The following is a 21,515-nucleotide window of genomic DNA, read 5'->3' as shown; positions in this document are numbered from 1 at the left end:
GTGCACGGCAAAAGGGGGGTCTACTATTACTAACGGAATCCTCAACCTCTGAGCGAGTCCGCGATCTATAAAGTTTCCAGCTGCGCCTGAATCTACCAGTGCCTTATGCTGGAGAGAAGGAGAATAATTAAGGAAACAAATTAATAGGAACATGTGACCAACAGGAAACTCTGGGAGAGTGTGGTGCTTACTCACCTGGGGTGACCGAGGAGTGTTCTGCCTGCCCTCTCGATTCCCAGATGAATTCCTCCAGCACCGACCAGACATGTGCCCTCTCCGGCCACAACTGGTACAGGAGGAACTTCCTCCTCCGATCTCCCTAGACGCGGAATAGGAGCAGGAGGGTCAGGAGATAGAACTGACAGGACCCTTTCAGAACGTCCGCGAGCAGCTAGCAGATGGTCCAACCGGATCGACAGGTCTATTAGTCCATCCAGGCTAAGTGTAGTATCCCGACAGGCCAGCTCCCTACGGACGTCCTCTCTCAGGCTACATCTGTAATGGTCTATCAGGGCCCTGTCGTTCCACCCTGCTCCAGCGGCCAAGGTCCGGAACTCCAGCGCGAAGTCCTGCGCACTCCTCATCCCCTGTTTGAGATGGAACAATCTCTCACCCGCCGCTCGACCTTCTGGAGGGTGATCGAACACGGCCCTGAAACGGCGGGTGAATTCCGGGTAATTGTCCTTCGCTGAGTCGGGCCCATTCCAGACCGCATTAGCCCACTCCAGGGCTCTACCGGTAAGGCATGTGATGAGAACCCACACTCTCTCCTCTTCCGAGGTAGCCGGCCGAACGGTGGCCAGGTAGAGGTCTAGTTGAAGCAGGAATCCCTGGCACCCCGTCGCTGCTCCATCGTACTCCCTCGGAGGCGTAATGCGCAGAGCGCTGGAACCGGATCCAGATGGGGGAGGGTCGGTGGGGTAGTAAGGAGACCATTCCTCTCCCAACGATCCATCCTCTCCATCATCTGATCCATCGCTGATCCTAGGCGATGGAGGATAGACGTGTGATGAAGGACTCTCTCCTCCATAGTAGGAAGAGGAGTGGTCGCTGCTCCTGCTGACTCCATATCGTGGTGCGGGCTTCTGTTACGAGAAATTAGTGAGGAGGTGTGGAGTCAGGCGCAGAGAGCAAAAGATGTGGGAAAAACACACTTTAATATCCCGGAAACATAACATGAACCAAAAGTAGAAAAACAAATGGACAGCGTGAAACCCAAATACAAACAAAATACACTCAAACAACAAAACAGACTGACAAGCCCGCACGAAACAGAAGCGGGCTGAACAAACTATATATAACCCTCCCCTAACAACCAAACAAGAAACAGGTGATACCAATCAGACAAAACCAAAGGAACACAGAACAACGGATCGGCGATAGCTAGTAGACCGGCGACGACGACCGCCGAGCGCCACCCGAACAAGAAGGGGAGTCACCTTCGGTAATATTCGTGACAACTGCTCCAAAACCGCCATAAAAAAGCCAGACTACGGTTTGCAAATGCACATGGTGACAAAGATCGTACTTTTTGGAGAAATGTCCTCTGGTCTGATGAAACCGAAATAGAACTGTTTGACCATAATGACCATCGTTATGTTTGGAGGAAAAAGGGGGTGTCTTGCAAGCCAAAGAATACCATCCCAACCGTGAAGCACGGGGGTGGCAGCATCATGTTATGGGGGTGCTTTGCTGCAGGAGGGCCTGGTGCACTTCACAAAATAGACGACATCACGAGGAGGGAAAATTATGTGGATATATTGAAGCAAAATCTCAAGACATCAAATCAAAGTTTATTTGTCATGTGCGCCGAATACAACAGGTGTAAACCTTACAGTGAAATGCTTACTTACAAGCTCTAACCAATGGTGCGAAAAAAATGTATGTGTGTGTGTGTGTGTGTGTGTAGGTAAGTAAAGAAATAAAACAACAGTAAAAAGACATTTGAAAAAAGAGTAGCAAGGCTATATACAGACACCGGTTAGTCGGGCTTAATTTAGGGCCTTCCTCTGACACCGCCTGGTGTAGAGGTCCTGGATGGCAGGCAGCTTTGCCCCAGTGATGTACTGGGCCGTACGTATTACTTTCTGAAGTGCCTTGCGGTCGGAGGCCGAGCAATTATCGTACCAGGCAGTGATGGAACCAGTCAGGATGCTCTCGATGTTGCAGCAGTAGAACCTTTTGAGGATCTCAGGACCTTTAGTTTCCTGAAGGGAAATAGACTTTGTCGTGCCCTCTTCACGACTGTCTTGGTGTGTTTGGACCAATCTAGTTTGTTGTTGATGTGGACACCAAGGAATTTGAAGCTCTCAACCTGCTCCATTACAGCCCCGTCGATGAGAATGGAGACGTGCTCGGTGCTCCTTTTCCTGTAGTCCACAATCATCTCCTTAGTCTTGGTTACGTTGAGGGATAGATTGTTATTCTGGCACCACCCGGCCAGGTCTCTGACCTCCTCCCTATAGGCTGTCTCGTCATTGTCAGGAAGTTAAAGCTTGGTCGCAAATGGGTCTTCCAAATGGATAACAACCCCAAGCATCCTTCCAAAGTTGTGTCAAAATAGCTTAACCTTTCTGGCGCAGGTGTTCCGCTAGCAACCCACCTCGACAACATCCGGTGAAATTGCAGGGCGCCAAATTCAAAACACAGAAATAGTCATAGTAAACATTCATAAAACATACAAGTGTAATACATCAGATTAAAGATGATCTTCTTGTTAATCCAGCCGCTTGTAAGATTTCAAAAAGGCTTTACGGCGAAAGCATACCATGCGATTATCTGAGGACAGCTCCCCGAATACAAAAGCATGAAAAACATTTTCCAACCAAACAAATGCGTCACGAACGTCAGAAATAGCGATAAAATAAATTGCTTACCTTTGAAGATCTTCATCTTTTTGCAATACCAAAGGTCCCAGTTACACAATGAATGGTCACTTTGTTCGATAAAGTCCTTCTTTATATCCCAAAAGTGTCCGTTTATTTGGCGTGTTTGATTCAGAAATACACCGGTTCCAACTCACCCAACATGACTACAACGGATCTAATAAGTTACCTGTAAACTTGGTCTAAACATTTCAAACAACGTTTCTAATCCAACCTCAGGTACCTAAAATGTAAATAATCGATCAAATTTAAGACGGAATAGACTGTTTCCAATACCGGAGAAAGACAATGAGGAGAGCTCTCATTCACGCACACCAAAAGACTAGAGTCCACCTGAGTGACACTTACAAAGACTACTTCATAAAAAAAACATTGAACAATTTCTAAAGACTTGTGACATCTAGTGGGAGCCATAGAAACTGCGATCTGGGTCCTAATAATTCAGCTTCCCCATAGCAATGCATTGTAAAATCCAATGAACTCAAAATATTTTTTACTGGATGGATTGTCTTCGTGGTTTCGCCTGCCAAATCAGTTCTGTTATACTCACAGACACTGTTTAAAAAGTTTTTGAAACTTTAGAGTGTTTTCTATCCGATACTACCATGCATATGCATATCCTAGCTTCTGGGCCTGAGTAGCAGGTAGTTTACTTTGGGCACCTCAGTCATCCAAACTTCTGAATACTGCCCCCTAGCCTTAAGAAGTGTTAAGAACAACAAAGTCAAGGTATTGGAATGGCCATCACAAAGCCCTGACCTCAATCCTATAGAAAATGTGTGGGTAGAACTGAAAAAGCTTGTTCGAGCAAGGAGGCCTACAAGCCTGACTTAGTTACACCAGCTCTGTCAAGAGGAATGGGCCAAAATTCACCCAACTTATTGTGGGAAGCTTGTGGAAGGCTACACGAAACGTTTGACCCAAGTTAAACAATTTAAAGGCAACGCTACCGAATACTAATTGAGTGTATGTAAACTTCTGACCCACTGGGAAAGTGATGAAAGAAATAAAAGCTGAAAGAAATCATTCTCTCTACTATTATTCTGACATTTCACATTCTTCAAATAAAGTGGTGATCCTAACTGACCTAAGGCAGGCAATTTTTACTAGGATTAAATGTCAGGAATTGTGGAAAAACTGAGTTTAAATGTATTTGGCTAAGGTGTATGTAAACTTCCAACTGTATGTTTATATAGTGTTTATAGTGTATTTAGTGTGTTGTGTATTTAGTGTATATAGTGTGTATAGTATATATAGTGTGTATAGTATATATAGTGTGTATAGTGTGTATAGTATATATAGTGTGTATAGTATATATAGTGTGTATAGTGTGTATAGTATATATAGTGTGTATAGTATATATAGTGTGTTGTGTATTTAGTGTATATAGTGTGTATAGTGTGTATAGTATATATAGTGTGTATAGTGTGTATAGTATATATAGTGTGTATAGTATATATAGTGTGTTGTGTATTTAGTATATATAGTGTGTATAGTGTGTATAGTATATATAGTGTGTATAGTGTGTATAGTATATATAGTGTGTATAGTATATATAGTGTGTATAGTGTGTGTATAGTATATATAGTGTGTATAGTATATATAGTGTGTATAGTATATATAGTGTGTATAGTGTGTGTGTATAGTATATATAGTGTGTATAGTATATATAGTGTGTATAGTGTGTATAGTATATATAGTGTGTATAGTGTGTATAGTATATATAGTGTGTATAGTATATATAGTGTGTATAGTGTGTATAGTATATATAGTGTGTATAGTGTGTATAGTATATATAGTGTGTATAGTATATATAGTGTGTATAGTATATATAGTGTGTATAGTGTGTATAGTATATATAGTGTGTATAGTGTGTATAGTATATATAGTGTGTATAGTATATATAGTGTGTATAGTGTGTATAGTATATATAGTGTGTATAGAGCATATTTGAAGACAAATATAGGCCAATCCCTTTCCTTGTGTTTTTATCGTTGGTCCACAACTGTCACACACACAACTATGCTGTCCATTCAGCACCACCACAGGTACCGAAGTTGTAGACCAGAAGTCATTCAGCACCATGGACAGCGCTATACCGGCTGCGTTCCCACAGAATAAGTTACAGTACGTAGGTATGATGCAGTGACACTAACCTCGGCCTGTCTGTATCTAGCCTATTGTTTTGGTCTGGTAGTGTTTCCGTACTGATTTGACAGTACTTCCTCACACAGTAAAAAGATAAGCCGAGACATTAGTCCAAAAGCTAGACTTTAAATTGTATTTGGTGAGCTGAGCAAAGCAATGTCGCCACCAAGTGCATACAAGGCAAACTGCAGTAGTAAATACTGGATGGAGCAGTGGGCTCCGTGAGCTTGTCGCTTTAAGGGGTAACCCTTCTGCATTGGTTATTATTATCATCTGACGGACATAACGGTAGGCCACCCTACGCATAGCTGGAAACTGGAAAACCATTCGCTGGGTCTGTTCGCCACACACAGACACCCGTTCCGAAACGTTGCCGTTACAAAGGCCTACTATCACGAGTGGTGACTACTTTTTCCGTCGACGTTGATGTCGCTTCTTCCTCGGTAGAGAGTCGTTATTTTTCTTATATTGAATCGAGAGCTTATCGGAAGACAAGATGGCAGAGATGGGGATGGGGAAGGGGGTTACTGCGGGGAAACTTGCCAGTAACGTGCAGAAAAAATTAACACGGGCCCAAGAGAAGGTAAGATATTGAATAACGTAAATGCGTTATTTTCCGTTATATCTGGTTCCATCCAAATGACATCACCGGAGAGGACTCAATGACGCATCATCATGACCGTCAACCTTTAAAAACCTAGTAGGCCTACGGTCGTCAGGATATGTCCTTAATTCATCCGTTATTTCATTACACTCATCCCTTTTAACAGTATACCTATCGGCCGCCAACGTATAGATATGTATGCAGAAATGGATCGATATAAGTAATTGTATAGCTAAACCAATTTTATGTTCTGCAAATTAAATGAATTCACTGATCTGGCCTGCTATAGTGCAGTGACTATTCAATAACAATTTTGTCGATTACATTCCATGCAGCACCCATAACCTAAAAGCATTCCGTTTCCGGTTAGATTTGCCTAATTTAGCTGTAATTCAAATGGTATATGACCTGATGGTATTAGTGGCCTTGTATCCCTATTGGACAACAGAGGGAGGGAATGACTAGATGGGAGGTGGGGGATGGACAGCAGAGGGAGGGAATGACTAGATGGGAGGTGGGGGATGGACAACATGTACAGTTGCTTCAGAAACTATTCACACTCCTTTTTTTTCACACGTTTTTAAAAACATTTTGTTGTGTTACAAAGTGGCGTTCAAATGGATTTAATTGTCTTTTTTTTGTCAACGATCTATCCAAAATACTCTGTAATGTCAAAGTTGAAGAAAAATGTTAAAGAGGTAATAGAATACAGTATATGCAAGTTATTTGAAAAAAAATGTTTTTTCCATTTTTTATTTGATGGCTGCCAAATATGTCATGAAGAACCAAAAAACTACAACAGTTAGTTGAATTAGTCTAGATATAATATCATTAGCACATGGTTGGGCACATGGAGGGCTCTTTGATATGAATCTAGCCTATAGGTAGATTTAAATACAGGAGAAAAACTTTTGAGCTTAAAAATGACACGACAAATATATGTTAATAGCGAGTGACGTAAGGTTACACAGTAACACTTAACATCCAGTTTTTATACATGTGCAGTAACATTGTGATTATATACAAATCAACATTGTTGTTACTTAGGATTTAGGAAAGTGCTTTATAATTGCATAGAAAGGGAGTTACTACATACATTGGATGGGAATATATATACATAAGGCATTTAAACTGGAACAAACATTTCAGTAATGGGTGACAAAAATTCGAACTAACTGATTGGATTAGTTTTCGAAAATGTTATGTAATTATCTTTGTGTAGCATAAGGTTAATCAATAAATGTAATAAATGTACATTCACAAACATAGATATTGAAATAATAATAAAAATAAACTGGCAATAGAGCATGCTGGGAAATATGATAATGTTAGGCATGGTTTTGATGCAAAGTAATGTGTATGAGTTTCAGGCCCATATATTGGGGTAAAACTAGGCCCTCAGAATAATGCCTTATGAAATACGTATGTTATTGTGCAAAAAAAACGAAACATTTTTTTTACATATTCGCTTAGTATCTGACTAGCTGGTCTGAAGGACCAAAAACAGATGAATGCAACAACCATGTCACTCACAAGTACAGTCATGGGGGTAACTACAATTTTTACTAAAAAGGAAAAGCCTTCTGGGAAATATTTGAATAAGGCTTTACACTAAGCAGTTTGTTAGTAGAACACTGTTCCAGTGTCTATATGTTTCCACAGACTCAACACTTTCAGTGTTGATTTAAAAAAACATGTTTTTAACAATGGATAATTTGCTGTGTTATAGCATCCAACTTGCTGTTTGCGAATTACTTTGAATTATTCTGCAATATTTTCAGGTACCATAAACATCTATTACATCTTTCAACCTTTTCAGTGGCATGTTGAAAATATGTTGAAAGAGCCATACAGTAGTTGAGCATCACAACTTATTTATACTTCTCTGTACAAAATATCATTAGTTAATTGGTTTTACTTGATTATGTACACCTGAAGCAATGCAATGCACAATGCACCATTCAGGAGAATGGACATTTATTTACATAACGTTCGCATAGAAATGTATTGAGTAGATCCAATATGACTGTCAGTTAGCATAGGAGATTGTGTGTGCTCTATTCATTATATTTGTATCTTCAACATTCAGTTCAAGATACAGTTCTGCCATTATTTGAAGGTAGCCAATCTAACAATATTCAAATATTTATAAAAAGTATTTGCTTTCTGAGATCTGTACTAGAGGTCAACCGATTATGATTTCTCAACGCCGATACCGATACTGATTATTGGAGGACCAAAAAAGCCGATACCGATTAATCGGCCAATTTTAAATAAATGTATTTGTAATAATGACAATTACAACAATACTGAATGAACACTTATTTTAACTTAATATAATACATAAATAAAATCAATTTAGCCTCAAGTAAATAATGAAACATGTTCAATTTGGTTTAAATAATGCAAAAACAAAGTGTTGGAGAAGAAAGTAAAAGTGCAATACAGTGCATTGCGAAAGTATTCGGGCCCCCTTGAACTTTGCGACCTTTTGCCACATTTCAGGCTTCAAACATAAAGATATAAAACTGTATTTTTTTGTGAAGAATCAGCAACAAGTGGGACACAATCATGACGTGGAACGACATTTATTGGATATTTCAAACTTTTTTAACAAATCAAAAACTGAAAAATTGGGCGTGCAAAATTATTCAGCCCCTTTACTTTCAGTGCAGCAAACTCTCTCCAGAAGTTCAGTGAGGATCTCTGAATGATCCAATGTTGACCTAAATGACTAATGATGATAAATACAATCCACCTGTGTGTAATCAAGTCTCCGTATAAATGCACCTGCACTGTGATAGTCTCAGAGGTCCGTTAAAAGCGCAGAGAGCATCATGAAGAACAAGGAACACACCAGGCAGGTCCGAGATACTGTTGTGAAGAAGTTTAAAGCCGGATTTGGATACAAAAAGATTTCCCAAGCTTTAAACATCCCAAGGAGCACTGTGCAAGCGATAATATTGAAATGGAAGGAGTATCAGACCACTGCAAATCTACCAAGACCTGGCTGTCCCTCTAAACTTTCAGCTCATACAAGGAGAAGACTGATCGGAGATGCAGCCAAGAGGCCCATGATCACTCTGGATGAACTGCAGAGATCTACAGCTGAGGTGGGAGACTCTGTCCATTGGACAACAATCAGTCGTATATTGCACAAATCTGGCCTTTATGGAAGAGTGGCAAGAAGAAAGCCATTTCTTAAAGATATCCATAAAAAGTGTTGTTTAAAGTTTGCCACAAGCCACCTGGGAGACACACCAAACATGTGGAAGAAGGTGCTCTGGTCAGATGAAACCAAAATTTAACTTTTTGGCAACAATGCAAAACGTTATGTTTGGCGTAAAAGCAACACAGCTCATCACCCTGAACACACCATCCCCACTGTCAAACATGGTGGTGGCAGCATCATGGTTTGGGCCTGCTTTTCTTCAGCAGGGACAGGGAAGATGGTTAAAATTGATGGGAAGATGGATGGAGCCAAATACAGGACCATTCTGGAAGAAAACCTGATGGAGTCTGCAAAAGACCTGAGACTGGGACGGAGATTTGTCTTCCAACAAGACAATGATCCAAAACATAAAGCAAAATCTACAATGGAATGGTTAAAAAATAAACATATCCAGGTGTTAGAATGGCCAAGTTAAAGTCCAGACCTGATTCCAATCGAGAATCTGTGGAAAGAACTGAAAACTGCTGTTCACAAATGCTCTCCATCCAACCTCACTGAGCTCAAGCTGTTTTGCAAGGAGGAATGGGAAAAAAATTCAGTCTCTCGATGTGCAAAACTGATAGAGACATACCCCAAGCGACTTACAGCTGTAATCGCAGCAAAAGGTGGCGCTACAAAGTATTAACTTAAGGGGGCTGAATAATTTTGCACGCCCAATTTTTCAGTTTTTGATTTGTTCAAAAAGTTTGAAATATCCAATAAATGTCGTTCCACTGCATGATTGTGTCCCACTTGTTGTTGATTTTTCATTTATTTTATTTAAAAAAAAAAAATCTTTATGTTTGAAGCCTGAAATGTGGCAAAAGGTCGCAAAGTTCAAGGGGGCCGAATACTTTCGCAAGGCACTGTATGTGCTATGTAAGAAAGCTAACGTTTCAGTTCCTTGCTCAGAACATGAGAACATATGAAAGCTGGTGGTTCCTTTTAACATGAGTCTTCAATATTCCCAGGTAAGAAGTTTTAGGTTGTAGTTATTATAGGAATTATAGGACTATTTCCCTCTATACCATTTGTATTTCATTAACCTTTGACAATTTAATGTTCTTATAGGCACTTTAGTATTGCCAGTGTAACAGTATAGCTTCCATCCCTCTCCTCGCTCCTCCCTGGGCTCTAACCAGCAGCACAACTACAACAGCCACTCTCGAAGCAGCGTTACCCATGCAGAGCAAGGGGAACAACTACTAGAAGGCTCAGAGCGAGTGACGTTTGAAACAGCGCGCGGGAGTTGATCGGGAGTTGATAGGCTTGAAGTCATAAACAGCGCAATGCTTGACGCACAACGAAGAGCTGCTGGCAAAACGCACTAAAGTGCTGTTTGAATGAATGTTTACGCGCCTGCTTCTGCCTACCACCGCTCAGTCAGATACTTGTATGCTTGTATGCTCAGTCAGATTATATGCAACGCAGGACACGCTAGATAATATCTAGTAATATCATCAACCATGTGTAGTTAACTAGTGATTATGATTGATTGTTTTTCATAAGATAAGTTTAATGCTAGCTAGCAACTTACCTTGGCTTACTGCATTCGCGTAACAGGCAGTCTCCTTGTGGAGTGCAATGAGAGAGAGGCAGGTCGTTATTGCGTTGGACTAGTTAACTGTGAGGTTGCAAGATTGGATCCCCTCAGCTGACAAGATGAAAATCTGTCGTTCTGCCCTTGAACAAGGCAGTTAACCCACCGTTCCTAGGCCGTCATTGTAAATAAGAATGTGTTCTTAACTGACTTGCCTAGTTAGATAAAGATTAAATAAAGGTACACATTTATTTGTTGTATATTTTTTTAATCGGGCAAATCGGCGCCCAAAAATACCGATTTCCAATTGTTATGAAAACTTTAAATCGGCCATTCCGATTAATCGGTCGACCTCTAATCTGTACTCAAATAGTTGTAGTCAACTCCAAAGTAGCTATTTGTTTCCCCAGAATTTTTTTTTCTCCTTTCAACAAAGCATAGTTATCTATTACACTGTAAATGATCTACTCTGAGACTGTCTTTGTGATCTGGGGTCTGAACTGAATCATCTGGGGTCTGAACTGAATCATCTGAGGTCTGAACTGAATCATCTGAGGTCTGAACTGAATCATCTGGGTTCTGAACTGAATCATCTGAGGTCTGAACTGAATCATCTGAGGTCTGAACTGAATCATCTGTGGTCTGAACTGAATCATCTGGGGTCTGAACTAATAATGTGCCAATGTTTTTTGATTGTATCTTGCATGGCACATTTCCCAGAGGAGAATATTCCACAAAACATTGTATCCTCGGGTCAGTCTTTTTGCATACTGAGGATTTCAAGCTATCCAATTGGCTAGTGTCCATGATGCGTTCCCCAGCTGATTGTAGGCACTCCTCGGAATAATCTCTATCCCGAAATCTGTTCATCAAAACTGTACTTTGTTGGGAGAAAGCAGCGTCAGATTCGCAGGTTTAAACTGACTAATCGGAAGGCTTTTCTTTAGAGGAATGGGGTGGAAACTATCACTTCTTAGAAGCGTCTTTCGATCTGTGGGCTTCCTGTATAGATCGGTGACGAGCGTGTCCTTTTCTTTGGTGATCAGAATGTCAAGGAAGCTGACGCTAGAGTAATCAAAGTCCACGGTGAAACGAAAATGACCATTCCACTTTTTAAAGATTTTCACTGAACATCAGGTTAATGCCAATGTATCATCTATATAACGTCGATATAGTTTGATCTTGGATAGAAAGGTATTTTTCTCAGGGTTGAGAATGCGATCATGATTGTAAGAGTTCCATGTAAAGATTGTCATAATTTGGGGCCATCGTTCTCCCCATAACAGTTCCTTTAATTTGAAGGAAAGAGTCACTTCTACTCATAACACAGTTATTTTTGAGTACCAGCTCTTTTATTTGACCTATTTAACTAGGCAAATCAATTAAGAACAAATTCTTATTTTCAATGACAGCCCAGGAACAGCCTGTTCAGTGGCAGAATGACAGATTTGTACCTTATCAGCTCAGGGACTTGAACTTGCAACCTTCCGGTTACTAGTCCAACACTCTAACCACTAGGCTACCCTGCTGCCCCCCTCTGCTAGGTGTCTGATACATGAGGAGCTAGGCCAAGTCTGTAGGGCGTACCTGTATATCTCCTGTATAAATGAGACAAGGATTGCTTAACATATATACCTCTCCTGTATAAATGAGACAAGGATTGTTTAACATATATACCTCTCCTGTGGCCAGGATAAAGATGAATGTCTTTGTTCAATGTATTTTTTTCCAGGTAATGCAGAAGTTGGGTAAAGCAGATGAGACCAGAGATGTTGCATTTGAGGAAGGAGTGATCAACTTCAACAAACAATATGTAAGAATCAACAAACAATATTAGTCTTTTAAACATGATCTGCCTCCTCCAACAAAGCCATGATCTGTGTACAATGAAATGTTTTATGTTCCCTTCTCAGACAGAGGGATCCAAACTGCAAAAAGACCTTAGAGCCTACCTGGCTGCAGTACAAAGTAAGATTATAATTTAATTGAGACTCTAACACGCTGACTACTCCGGGCACGTACATGCACCCGCGTGCGCCATCGAGCGCATAGTTGATTTTGTCCATCCCACATCAGACACGATCAAAACACGCAGGTTGAAATATCAAAATGGACTCTGAACAAACTGTATTCATTTGGGGACAGGTCAAAAACCACACATGAAACATTCCTGGACATTTAGCGAGGTCCTTTTTTACTGGACCCATTTTGAGTCACACAAAACCTTCTTTACTCTGACAATTAAACCCACAGATAAAAGTTAGTTTCTAGTAATCACTTCTTCTTCTATGGATTTGAATTGGTGGTTGTCAACCGATTTTAAAGTGCATTAGCACCACCAACTGGACTGGAGTGTGAACCTCCAGTTCATCTCTCTATCACCCACGTGGATATGGGCTCCTGAAAAAATCAACGAGGAGATGGGAGAGGCGGGACTTGCGGAGCGTCAAGCGTCAAAAATAGAGCCAAGTTCTATTTAATGCCTGGCTACGGAGACGCTCGTTGACGCTCGCGAGCAGTTTGGATGAAATGACTGAATAGCATGTATATGTAAATATTTTGCAAGGCTCGTGCAACACAACGCTGGCGGTGTGGAAGCATGTTAAGGCTGGATTCCCAGACATAGATTAAGCTTAGTCCTGGACAAAAACAAATTCTCAATGGAGATTGTAACAGTTAGATGCCAGGTGTTGATGTACAATGCAGAAACATGATTCGATAAGACACTCTGCCCTCATTGTATCTGCCCTCATGCTATCTGCCCTCATTGTATCTGCCCTCATGCTATCTGTCCATAAGTCTTTATTTTGGTCTGTACAATCCTCTCCACTGATGCCTTTCTGTCTGTCTGTCTGTCTGTCTGTCTGTCTGTCTGTCTGTCTGTCTGTCTGTCTGTCTGTCTGTCTGTCTGTCTGTCTGTCTGTCTGTCTGTCTGTCTGTCTGTCTGTCTGTCTGTCTGTCTGTCTGTCTGTCTGTCTGTCTGTCTGTCTGTCTGTCTGTCTGTCCGTCCGTCCGTCCGTCCGTCCGTCTGTCTGTCTGTCTGTCTGTCGTGTCTGTCTGTCTGTCTGTCTGTCTGTCCGTCCGCCTTTCTGTCTGTCTGTCTGTATGTCTGTCTCTCTGTCTGTCTACAGCGATGCACGAATCCTCCAAGAACCTTCAGGAGTGTCTGTCTGACATGTACGAGCCGGAGTGGTACGGCAAAGATGACTTGGACTCCATCGTTGAGGTCAGAGGGCATCTTTAGTTATCACAACTAAAGTCACATTCATTTAATTCACTGACCCATCCTTCTATCCTTTCTCTCTCTTCTTCAGCCCCTGCAGTCTCTCAGCCCTCAGTCACTCTCGCTCCCTGACTGTGCTCTCTCTCCAACTCTCTCTTCCTCCCCCACACACACTAGGGTTGAATGTTTTCCCGGTATTTTACAAATGTTCCATCCCGAGAATAAATCACTGTCCTACTAGATAACCCAGTATTTCCCGCTAAAATCGGAAGTCTCATTCAAAAGCATTCTAAAGGATTCTAAAGGATTCTAAATTATTCAAAAGCATTCTAAAGCATTCAAAACCATTCTAAAGCATTCTAAAGGATTCTAAAGCATTCAAAACCATTCTAAAGCATATAAATATGTCTGCATTTGATCAGAGCTTTGATCTGCGTGAACGTTCTAATGAGCCTAAGCAACAAAAAAAAAAATGTTTTGTCATTGTGCTGTTATCCAATAAATATATGATGTAGACTACTGCACATTATGCACGACAGAAAAACATAATGTAGCTACGCTCTCTTGGGTAAATCAGTAGGCTTTCTTTTTAAGGGTGAACTGTATTACTGTACTGTATTATATTATACCATGTTATATGGACTGGAATTACACACATAAGTCAAACCGTGATGAAGCAGGGAGAGAACGTGTGATTAGGTTGCAGCACATGCATCCTACACAGTTACAAGTATAGGCTTGCAAATGTAATAACAATTTTGAAATCTGTTGCATATCTTTCATAATATCTACCCTAATGTCAGTAGCCTACCACCTCTTTCTCTCTCTATTGCTTCATTCATTCCTTCCTCGCTTTCCCCAGTTAAATTAAATGTGTTTTATTGACCTTATCTTTAACGTTCTGATGACATGCTTGAATAACATAGGACAAGAATTAGATGCAGAAGGCTTTCACTTCTCTTCAAGAAGATTGAATGGTTATGGGTCTGAATTAATAACTGCTATAGTCTACCACCATCTGAATGGTTATGGGTCTGAATTAATAACTGCTATAGTCTACCACCATCTGAATGGTTATGGGTCTGAATTAATAACTGCTATAGTCTACCACCATCTGAATGGTTATGGGTCTGAATTAATAACTGCTATAGTCTACCACCATCTGAATGGTTATGGGTCTGATTTAATAACTGCTATAGTTTACCACCATCTGAATGGTTATGGGTCTGAATTAATTACTGCTATAGTTTACCACCATCTGAATGGTTATGGGTCTGAATTAATTACTGCTATAGTCTACCACCATCTGAATGGTTATGGGTCTGAATGGTTATGGGTCTGAATGGCTATGGGTCTGAATTAATAACTGCTATAGTCTACCACCATCTGAATGGTTATGGGTCTGAATTAATAACTGCTTTAGTCTACCACCATCTGAATGGTAATGGGTCTGAATTAATTACTGCTATAGTCTACCACCATCTGAATGGTTATGGTTCTGAATTAATTACTGCTATAGTCTACCACCATCTGAATGGTTATGGGTCTGAATGGTTATGGGTCTGAATTAATAACTGCTATAGTCTACCACCATCTGAATGGTTATGGGTCTGCATTAATAACTGCTATAGTCTACCACCATCTGAATGGTTATGGGTCTGAAATAATTACTGCTATAGTCTACCACCATCTGAATGGTTATGGGTCTGAATGGTTATGGGTCTGAATTAATAACTGCTATAGTCTACCAGCATCTGAATGGTAATGGGTCTGAATTAATAACTGCTATAGTCTACCACCATCTGAATGGTTATGGGTCTGAATGGTTATGGGTCTGAATAAATAACTGCTATAGTCTACCACCATCTGAATGGTTATGGGTCTGAATTAATAACTGCTATAGTCTACCACCATCTGAATGGTTATGGGTCTGAATTAATAACTGCTATAGTCTACCACCATCTGAATGGTTATGGGTCTGAATTAATAACTGCTATAGTCTACCACCATCTGAATGGTTATGGGTCTGAATTAATAACTGCTATAGTCTACCACCATCTGAATGGTTATGGGTCTGAATTAATAACTGCTATAGTCTACCACCATCTGAATGGTTATGGGTCTGAATTAATAACTGCTATAGTCTACCACCATCTGAATGGTTATGGGTCTGAATTAATAGCTGCTATAGCCTACCACCATCTGAATGGTTATGGGTCTGAATTAATAACTGCTATAGTCTACCACCATCTGAATGGTTATGGGTCTGAATTAATAGCTGCTATAGTCTACCACCATCTGAATGGTTATGGGTCTGAATGGTTATGGGTCTGAATTAATAACTGCTATAGTCTACCGGTCGTGCACCGGGGGTCGATGGACTCCAAGTGGAGTTTCAAAATGGGAATAATTGGACTGGACTTCTTTTGCGTGTTGCATGAGTGCGTTGGGGTAGGAGACTTGTATAAACTTAAGAACTGGAGGCCTGTGGCATTGCTCTGTGTGGACTACAATATATTTGCCAAGGTCCTTGCTAACAGACTAAACTCCCATCTGTACTCTATAGTACACAAGGACCGGATATATTGTGTACCAGTTTCTAATGTGAACTTTGGACTGGTCTCTCTAGACCAAGAGAAAGCTATTGATAGAGTGGATCATGAGTATCTGTTTGGGTTCGGGAGAAAGGTTTTTGGCCTGTGTGAAGATGTTGTATGCTCGGGTGTCATGTTCGGTCAAGGTGGGAGGGGGGCTCAGCAGGCCAGTCTGGGTGATGTGGGGCATTAGACAAGGATGCCCTCTATCAGAGAAGTTATATACACTAGCCATTGAGCCTTTTCTAGGCCTCCTACGCAGGAGACTGTAGTGTGTGTGTTGACAGGCATAGCAGTGTCGGCATATGCAGATTATGTTTCTGTGATGGTCAGCGATGGGCAGGATATGGTGTCCGAGGGAGTTTCGTCAGCTAAGGTGAACTGGGGCAAGAGCAAAGCTCTGTTATGTGGGGCATGGAGGGATCGGGCCCCCCCTCTGCTTCCAGGGGGTTCGCAGGGGCGGCAGGTAGCCTAGTGGTTAGAGCATTGAGCCAGTAACTGAAAGTTTGCTGGATCGAGTCCCTGAGCTGACAAGGTAAAAATCTGTCATTCTGCTCCTGAGCAAGGCAGTTAACCCGCTGTTCCCCTGGTGCCGAAGACGTGGATGTTGATTATGGCATTCAGTTGTACAACTGACTAGGTATCCCCCTTTCCCAGTGGGGTTGTGAAGGGCTTAATATTTTGGGGGTGTACCCGGGCTCGGAGAGGTGCGTTAGGAAGAACTGGGAGGGGCTGTCACAGGCAATGGTGGCAAGACTGTTGGTGGTAAGGTTTTAATGAAATGAGGATGAATCATTAAAGAAAGACCAGAAGTCTCTCTCTCTCTCTCTCTCTCAGACTGTCCTTTTTATCCCCGCTTTCTGTTGACAGAAGTAGGAGCTGTACATATGTGTTGAGTAGGAAAGTTTGGAATCAGACCATAACTTTCATAGCATGCTTCTGGTTCTGGTCTATCTTACCAAAAGATTACTATTTTAGCTGCATTAAAGCTCATTCTGGGATTCGAAAAAAATAACAATCTGCAGCCCTGCTAATTGAAATTACCGTTGAACAACTTCCCATATCCCAAACTGCAGCCCTGCTAATTGAAATTACCGTTGAACAGCTTCCCATATCCCAAACTGCAGCCCTGCTAATTGAAATTACCGTTGAACAGCTTCCCATATCCCAAACTGCAGCCCTGCTAATTGAAATTACCGTTGAACAGCTTCCCATATCCCAAACTGCAGCCCTGCTAATTGAAATTACCGTTGAACAGCTTCCCATATCCCAAACTGCAGCTTTATGTCCTTGGCTCTCCCTCTCCTCTGTGACATCATCTGTTTCCCTCCTTCCTGTTCATATCCATTGTGTTCTTCTCAGTAACTACCTATACTTTTGCTATGCTTTCTATCATCTGTGCTCGTTCATTCATTCATGCTTTATTTGTCCTTCATTTTGTCCCTTCCCTGTTCTCCACATCCTTCTCTCTCCAGTGTAAATAAAGGCTTAGAGAAGAAACAACTTTGAGGTAAATAAATAATTTGTGTTTTACTCACTCAGTGGAAGTGATAGTACTAGGAATTTCTATTAGGTCGTAGCTTCAGGGTTATTTAAGGAGCTGAATGGTTGATACACATTTGAGGTAGGCTGCCATTCAGCTGTACTACTTTGAGGTAGGCTGCCATTCAGTAATTTAATATCGACTTCCTTGTTTCGGGTTGCAGGACACTGATGTTCTGTGGACCGACTTCCATCAGAAGCTGGTGGATAATGCTTTGATATCTATGGACACGTATCTTGGACAGTTCCCTGATATTAAGGTATGATCATATCTTAGACAGTTCCCTGATCTTTAAGGTAGTTTCCTCATCGTCGTGCTCCCTTCCTGAGGACTAGCTTTGAGCTGCCTTCATCAAACTGCTTTCATCACTTGTGTGTGATGAGACATGCTCGTCTTCTTCTTCTTCTTCAGTCTCGTATTGCAAAGCGTGACAGGAAGCTTGTGGACTACGACAGCGCCAGACACAACCACTCTTCTACCAATAAGGGGAAGAAAGGAAAGGACGGGGGCATCAAGATCACCAAGGTAACAAGACCTCTCTGGATATGTAGCCCTTTTAATCCTGTGTAATTCTGCAATTAATATCAATCTGTTGTCTCTGTATGCCAGTAATTTACACTGAACTAAATATGTGTAAATTAAATCTGTTGAAAATACTCCCTCTCTCTGTCTCTCGCTCTCTCTCTGTCTCTCCCTCTCTCTCTCTCTCTCTCTCTCTCTCTCTCTCTCTCTCTCTCTCTCTCTCTCTCTCTCTTTCTCTCTCTCTGTCCCTCTCTCTCTCTCTTTCTCTCTCTTTCTCTCTCTCTCTCTAATTTCTCCTTCTCTTTCGCTCTCTCTCTCTCTCTCCCTCTCTTCATCTTTTCATCTTTTCCCACCTCTAGCCAGCATCTCTGTTGGAAAGGGCCACACCAGTTTGGGCTCAGGGCATCCTGTCAGCCCACAACATTGCTCAGAGTAACCTCTCCAGGAACCAGGTGGGTCCATCACCTCTCCCAACCACCCTGTTGACTACTGCTGTCATTGGGACTCAACACTCTATTTTAGTCTGTAGACTGCCTACAATAGCTTTAGACCTTTAGAAAGAGCCCTTATTTTACACCGTTTCTTTCCCAGACACAAAACCTTTGTCTTCAGACAAGGGAGTTATGGTTTGCTATGTATGACCGACCCGGCTCAAATCAGTCTTATGTAGAGACTCAGAGCTACAAAATGGTATGTCACATATACACTACAGTTGAGGAACAATGGGAAAGTAATTCTGCTTTGAAAGCTGATTTTTTTGTGGTTGAAAATGTCCCTGGAATGTTTTGGTACCTACCGGAGAGCTCTTCTATGTCTACACTCATTCAGCATCGTTCACACCCTCTTAAGCTTTAGCCCCACCCTTCTCTTTAAGGCTTGGTTCGAGCATTCTGTCCTAACAACATCAGTCAAGCACCCAAGTTAATTTTAACAGAGTTAGCACCCAAGTTAACAGAGCGTTGGTGACTGCAACTGTGCTGTCAGATCGTCCGTTTGTAAATTCAGAGTGTTTTGCGTTCAGAGCGCACACTGGACGCTCTGGCCGATGAGTAGGGTTGATACGAATGTTCTGACCTCACAACGGCAGTCAAGCACCCAAGCTAACTGGCTAACATTGGCTAACTTGCTAGCTACTTCCAGACACATAATGAGAGACTCTACTCTTACCACTTTACTTGTCCGACCTGGGCTAAGCTGTTTTCATGTTATCCAGAGTGTTGGTGACTGTAACTGTGCTGCTGCCAACAATTTAATTACGCTTTTTTGCCAATGTTTACTGACACCGGCCATATTCAACATGTGTTGAGTGTTGGTAAATTCATCAGTTATTCTGCGCTCTGGCACTCTCAGACAAGAGTGCTCTGAAATCGGAGTAGATGGCCAGGCTGAATTGATGGACACACCCGAAATGGTTACATGCATAGTGGAGTATTTTGTTAAGACATGTAGCTAGCTAGCTAAACAATGAACCATAATCACAACTCAAACAGTAGTTGGCAATTAGTTAGCCTGTAGTTGACCAGTACTTGGTCAGTATTTAGCCAGTAGTTGGCCAGTAGTTGGCTAGGAGTTTAATAGTAGTTGACTAGGAGTTGGCCAGTAGTTGGCTAGTAGTTGTCCAGTATTAGTTGGCTAGTAGTTGTCCAGTAGCAGTTGGCCAGTAGTAGTTGGCTTGTAGTTGGCCAGTAGTAGTTGGCCAGTAGTTGGCTAGTAGTTGGCCAGCAGTTGTCCAGTATTAGTTGGCCAGTAGTTGGCTAATAGTTGGCTGGTAGTTGGTTAGTAGTTGGCCAGTAGTTGGCATTAGTTGGTTAGTAGTTGACCAGTAGTTGGCCGGTAGTTGGTTAGGAGTTTAATAGTAGTTGGCTAGTTGGTGAGTAGTTGGCCAGTAGTTGGCTAGTAGTTGTCCAGTAGTAGTTGGCAAGTAGTTGGCTTGTAGTTGGCCTGTAGTTGGCCAGTAGTAGTTGACTAGTAGTAGTTGGCTTGTAGTTGGCCAGTAGTTGGCTAAGAGTTTAATAGTAGTTGACTAGGAGTTGGCCAGTAGTTGGCTAGTAGTTGTCCAGTATTAGTTGGCTAGTAGTTGTCCAGTAGCAGTTGGCCAGTAGTAGTTGGCTTGTAGTTGTCCAGTAGCAGTTGGCCAGTAGTAGTTGGCTTGTAGTTGGCCAGTAGTAGTTGGCCAGTAGTTGGCTAATAGTTGGCTGGTAGTTGGTTAGTAGTTGGCCAGTAGTTGGCATTAGTTGGTTAGTAGTTGACCAGTAGTTGGCCGGTAGTTGGTTAGGAGTTTAATAGTAGTTGGCTAGTTGGTGAGTAGTTGGCCAGTAGTTGGCTAGTAGTTGTCCAGTAGTAGTTGGCAAGGAGTTGGCTTGTAGTTGGCTTGTAGTTGGCCAGTAGTAGTTGGCTAGTAGTAGTTGGCTTGTAGTTGGCCAGTAGTTGGGTAGTAGTTGGCTAGTAGTAGTTGGCTTGTAGTTGGCCAGTAGTAGTTGGCCAGTAGTTGGGTAGTAGTTGGCTAGTAGTTGGGCAGTAGTTGGCCAGTAGTTGGGTAGTAGTTGGCCAGTAGTTGGGTAGTAGTTGGCCAGTAGTTGGGTAGTAGTTGGCCAGTAGTTGTCCAGTATTATTTGGCCAGTAGTTGGCTAGTTGTTGGCTTGTAGTTGACCAGTAGTAGCTGGCCAGTCGTTGGCTGGAAGTGGGTTAGTAGTTGGCCAGTAGTTGGGTAGTAGTTGGCTAGTAGTTGTGCAGTAGTTGGCCAGTAGTTGGGCAGTAGTTGGCCAGTAGTTGGCTTGTAGTTGGCCAGTAGTTGGGCAGTAGTTGGCCAGTAGTTGTCCAGTATTATTTGGCCAGTAGTTGGCTTGTAGTTGGCTTGTAGTTGGCCAGTAGTTGGCCAGTAGTTGGGCAGTAGTTGGCCAGTAGTTGGCTTGTAGTTGGCCAGTAGTTGGGCAGTAGTTGGCCAGTAGTTGTCCAGTATTATTTGGCCAGTAGTTGGCTTGTAGTTGGCTTGTAGTTGGCCAGTCGTTGGCTGGCAGTGGGTTAGTAGTTGGCCAGTAGTTGGCCATTAGTTGGCTTGTAGTTCACCAGTACTTGGCCAGTGTTTAGCCAGTAGTTGGCCAGTAGTTGACTAGTAGTTGGCTAGTAGGTGGCTATTAGGTGGCTAGTAGTTGACTAGTAGGTGGCTAGTAGTTGACTAGTAGGTGGCTAGTAGTTGGCTAGTAGGTGGCTAGTAGGTGACTACTAGGTGGCTAGTAGTTGACTAG

At 41.9% G+C, this 21,515-nt stretch overlaps 1 protein-coding gene across 4 annotated transcripts in view; it reads left to right on the top strand.

Moving 5' to 3' along the window:
- The first annotated feature begins 5,298 nt into the window (after nt 1-5,298).
- Nucleotides 5,299-21,515, top strand: part of LOC109875775 (myc box-dependent-interacting protein 1) — a 40,294-nt gene continuing 24,077 nt past the window's right edge. For 3 of the 4 annotated variants that reach the window (XM_031805410.1, XM_031805411.1, XM_031805409.1), the window contains exons 1-7: nt 5,299-5,616; nt 12,121-12,201; nt 12,302-12,356; nt 13,520-13,614; nt 17,912-18,007; nt 18,160-18,273; nt 18,630-18,722. In XM_031805410.1, coding sequence (XP_031661270.1) covers nt 5,530-5,616; nt 12,121-12,201; nt 12,302-12,356; nt 13,520-13,614; nt 17,912-18,007; nt 18,160-18,273; nt 18,630-18,722 — 621 coding nt within the window. In that variant the 5' untranslated portion in view covers nt 5,299-5,529. The remainder of the gene's footprint in view (nt 5,617-12,120; nt 12,202-12,301; nt 12,357-13,519; nt 13,615-17,911; nt 18,008-18,159; nt 18,274-18,629; nt 18,723-21,515) is intronic. The other variant, XM_031805408.1, reaches the window with a different exon arrangement.

This window comes from Oncorhynchus kisutch, linkage group LG26 (assembly GCF_002021735.2).
Source record: "Oncorhynchus kisutch isolate 150728-3 linkage group LG26, Okis_V2, whole genome shotgun sequence".
Lineage (NCBI taxonomy): Eukaryota > Metazoa > Chordata > Actinopteri > Salmoniformes > Salmonidae > Oncorhynchus > Oncorhynchus kisutch.
This window is presented reverse-complemented; position numbering and strand designations above follow the sequence as displayed.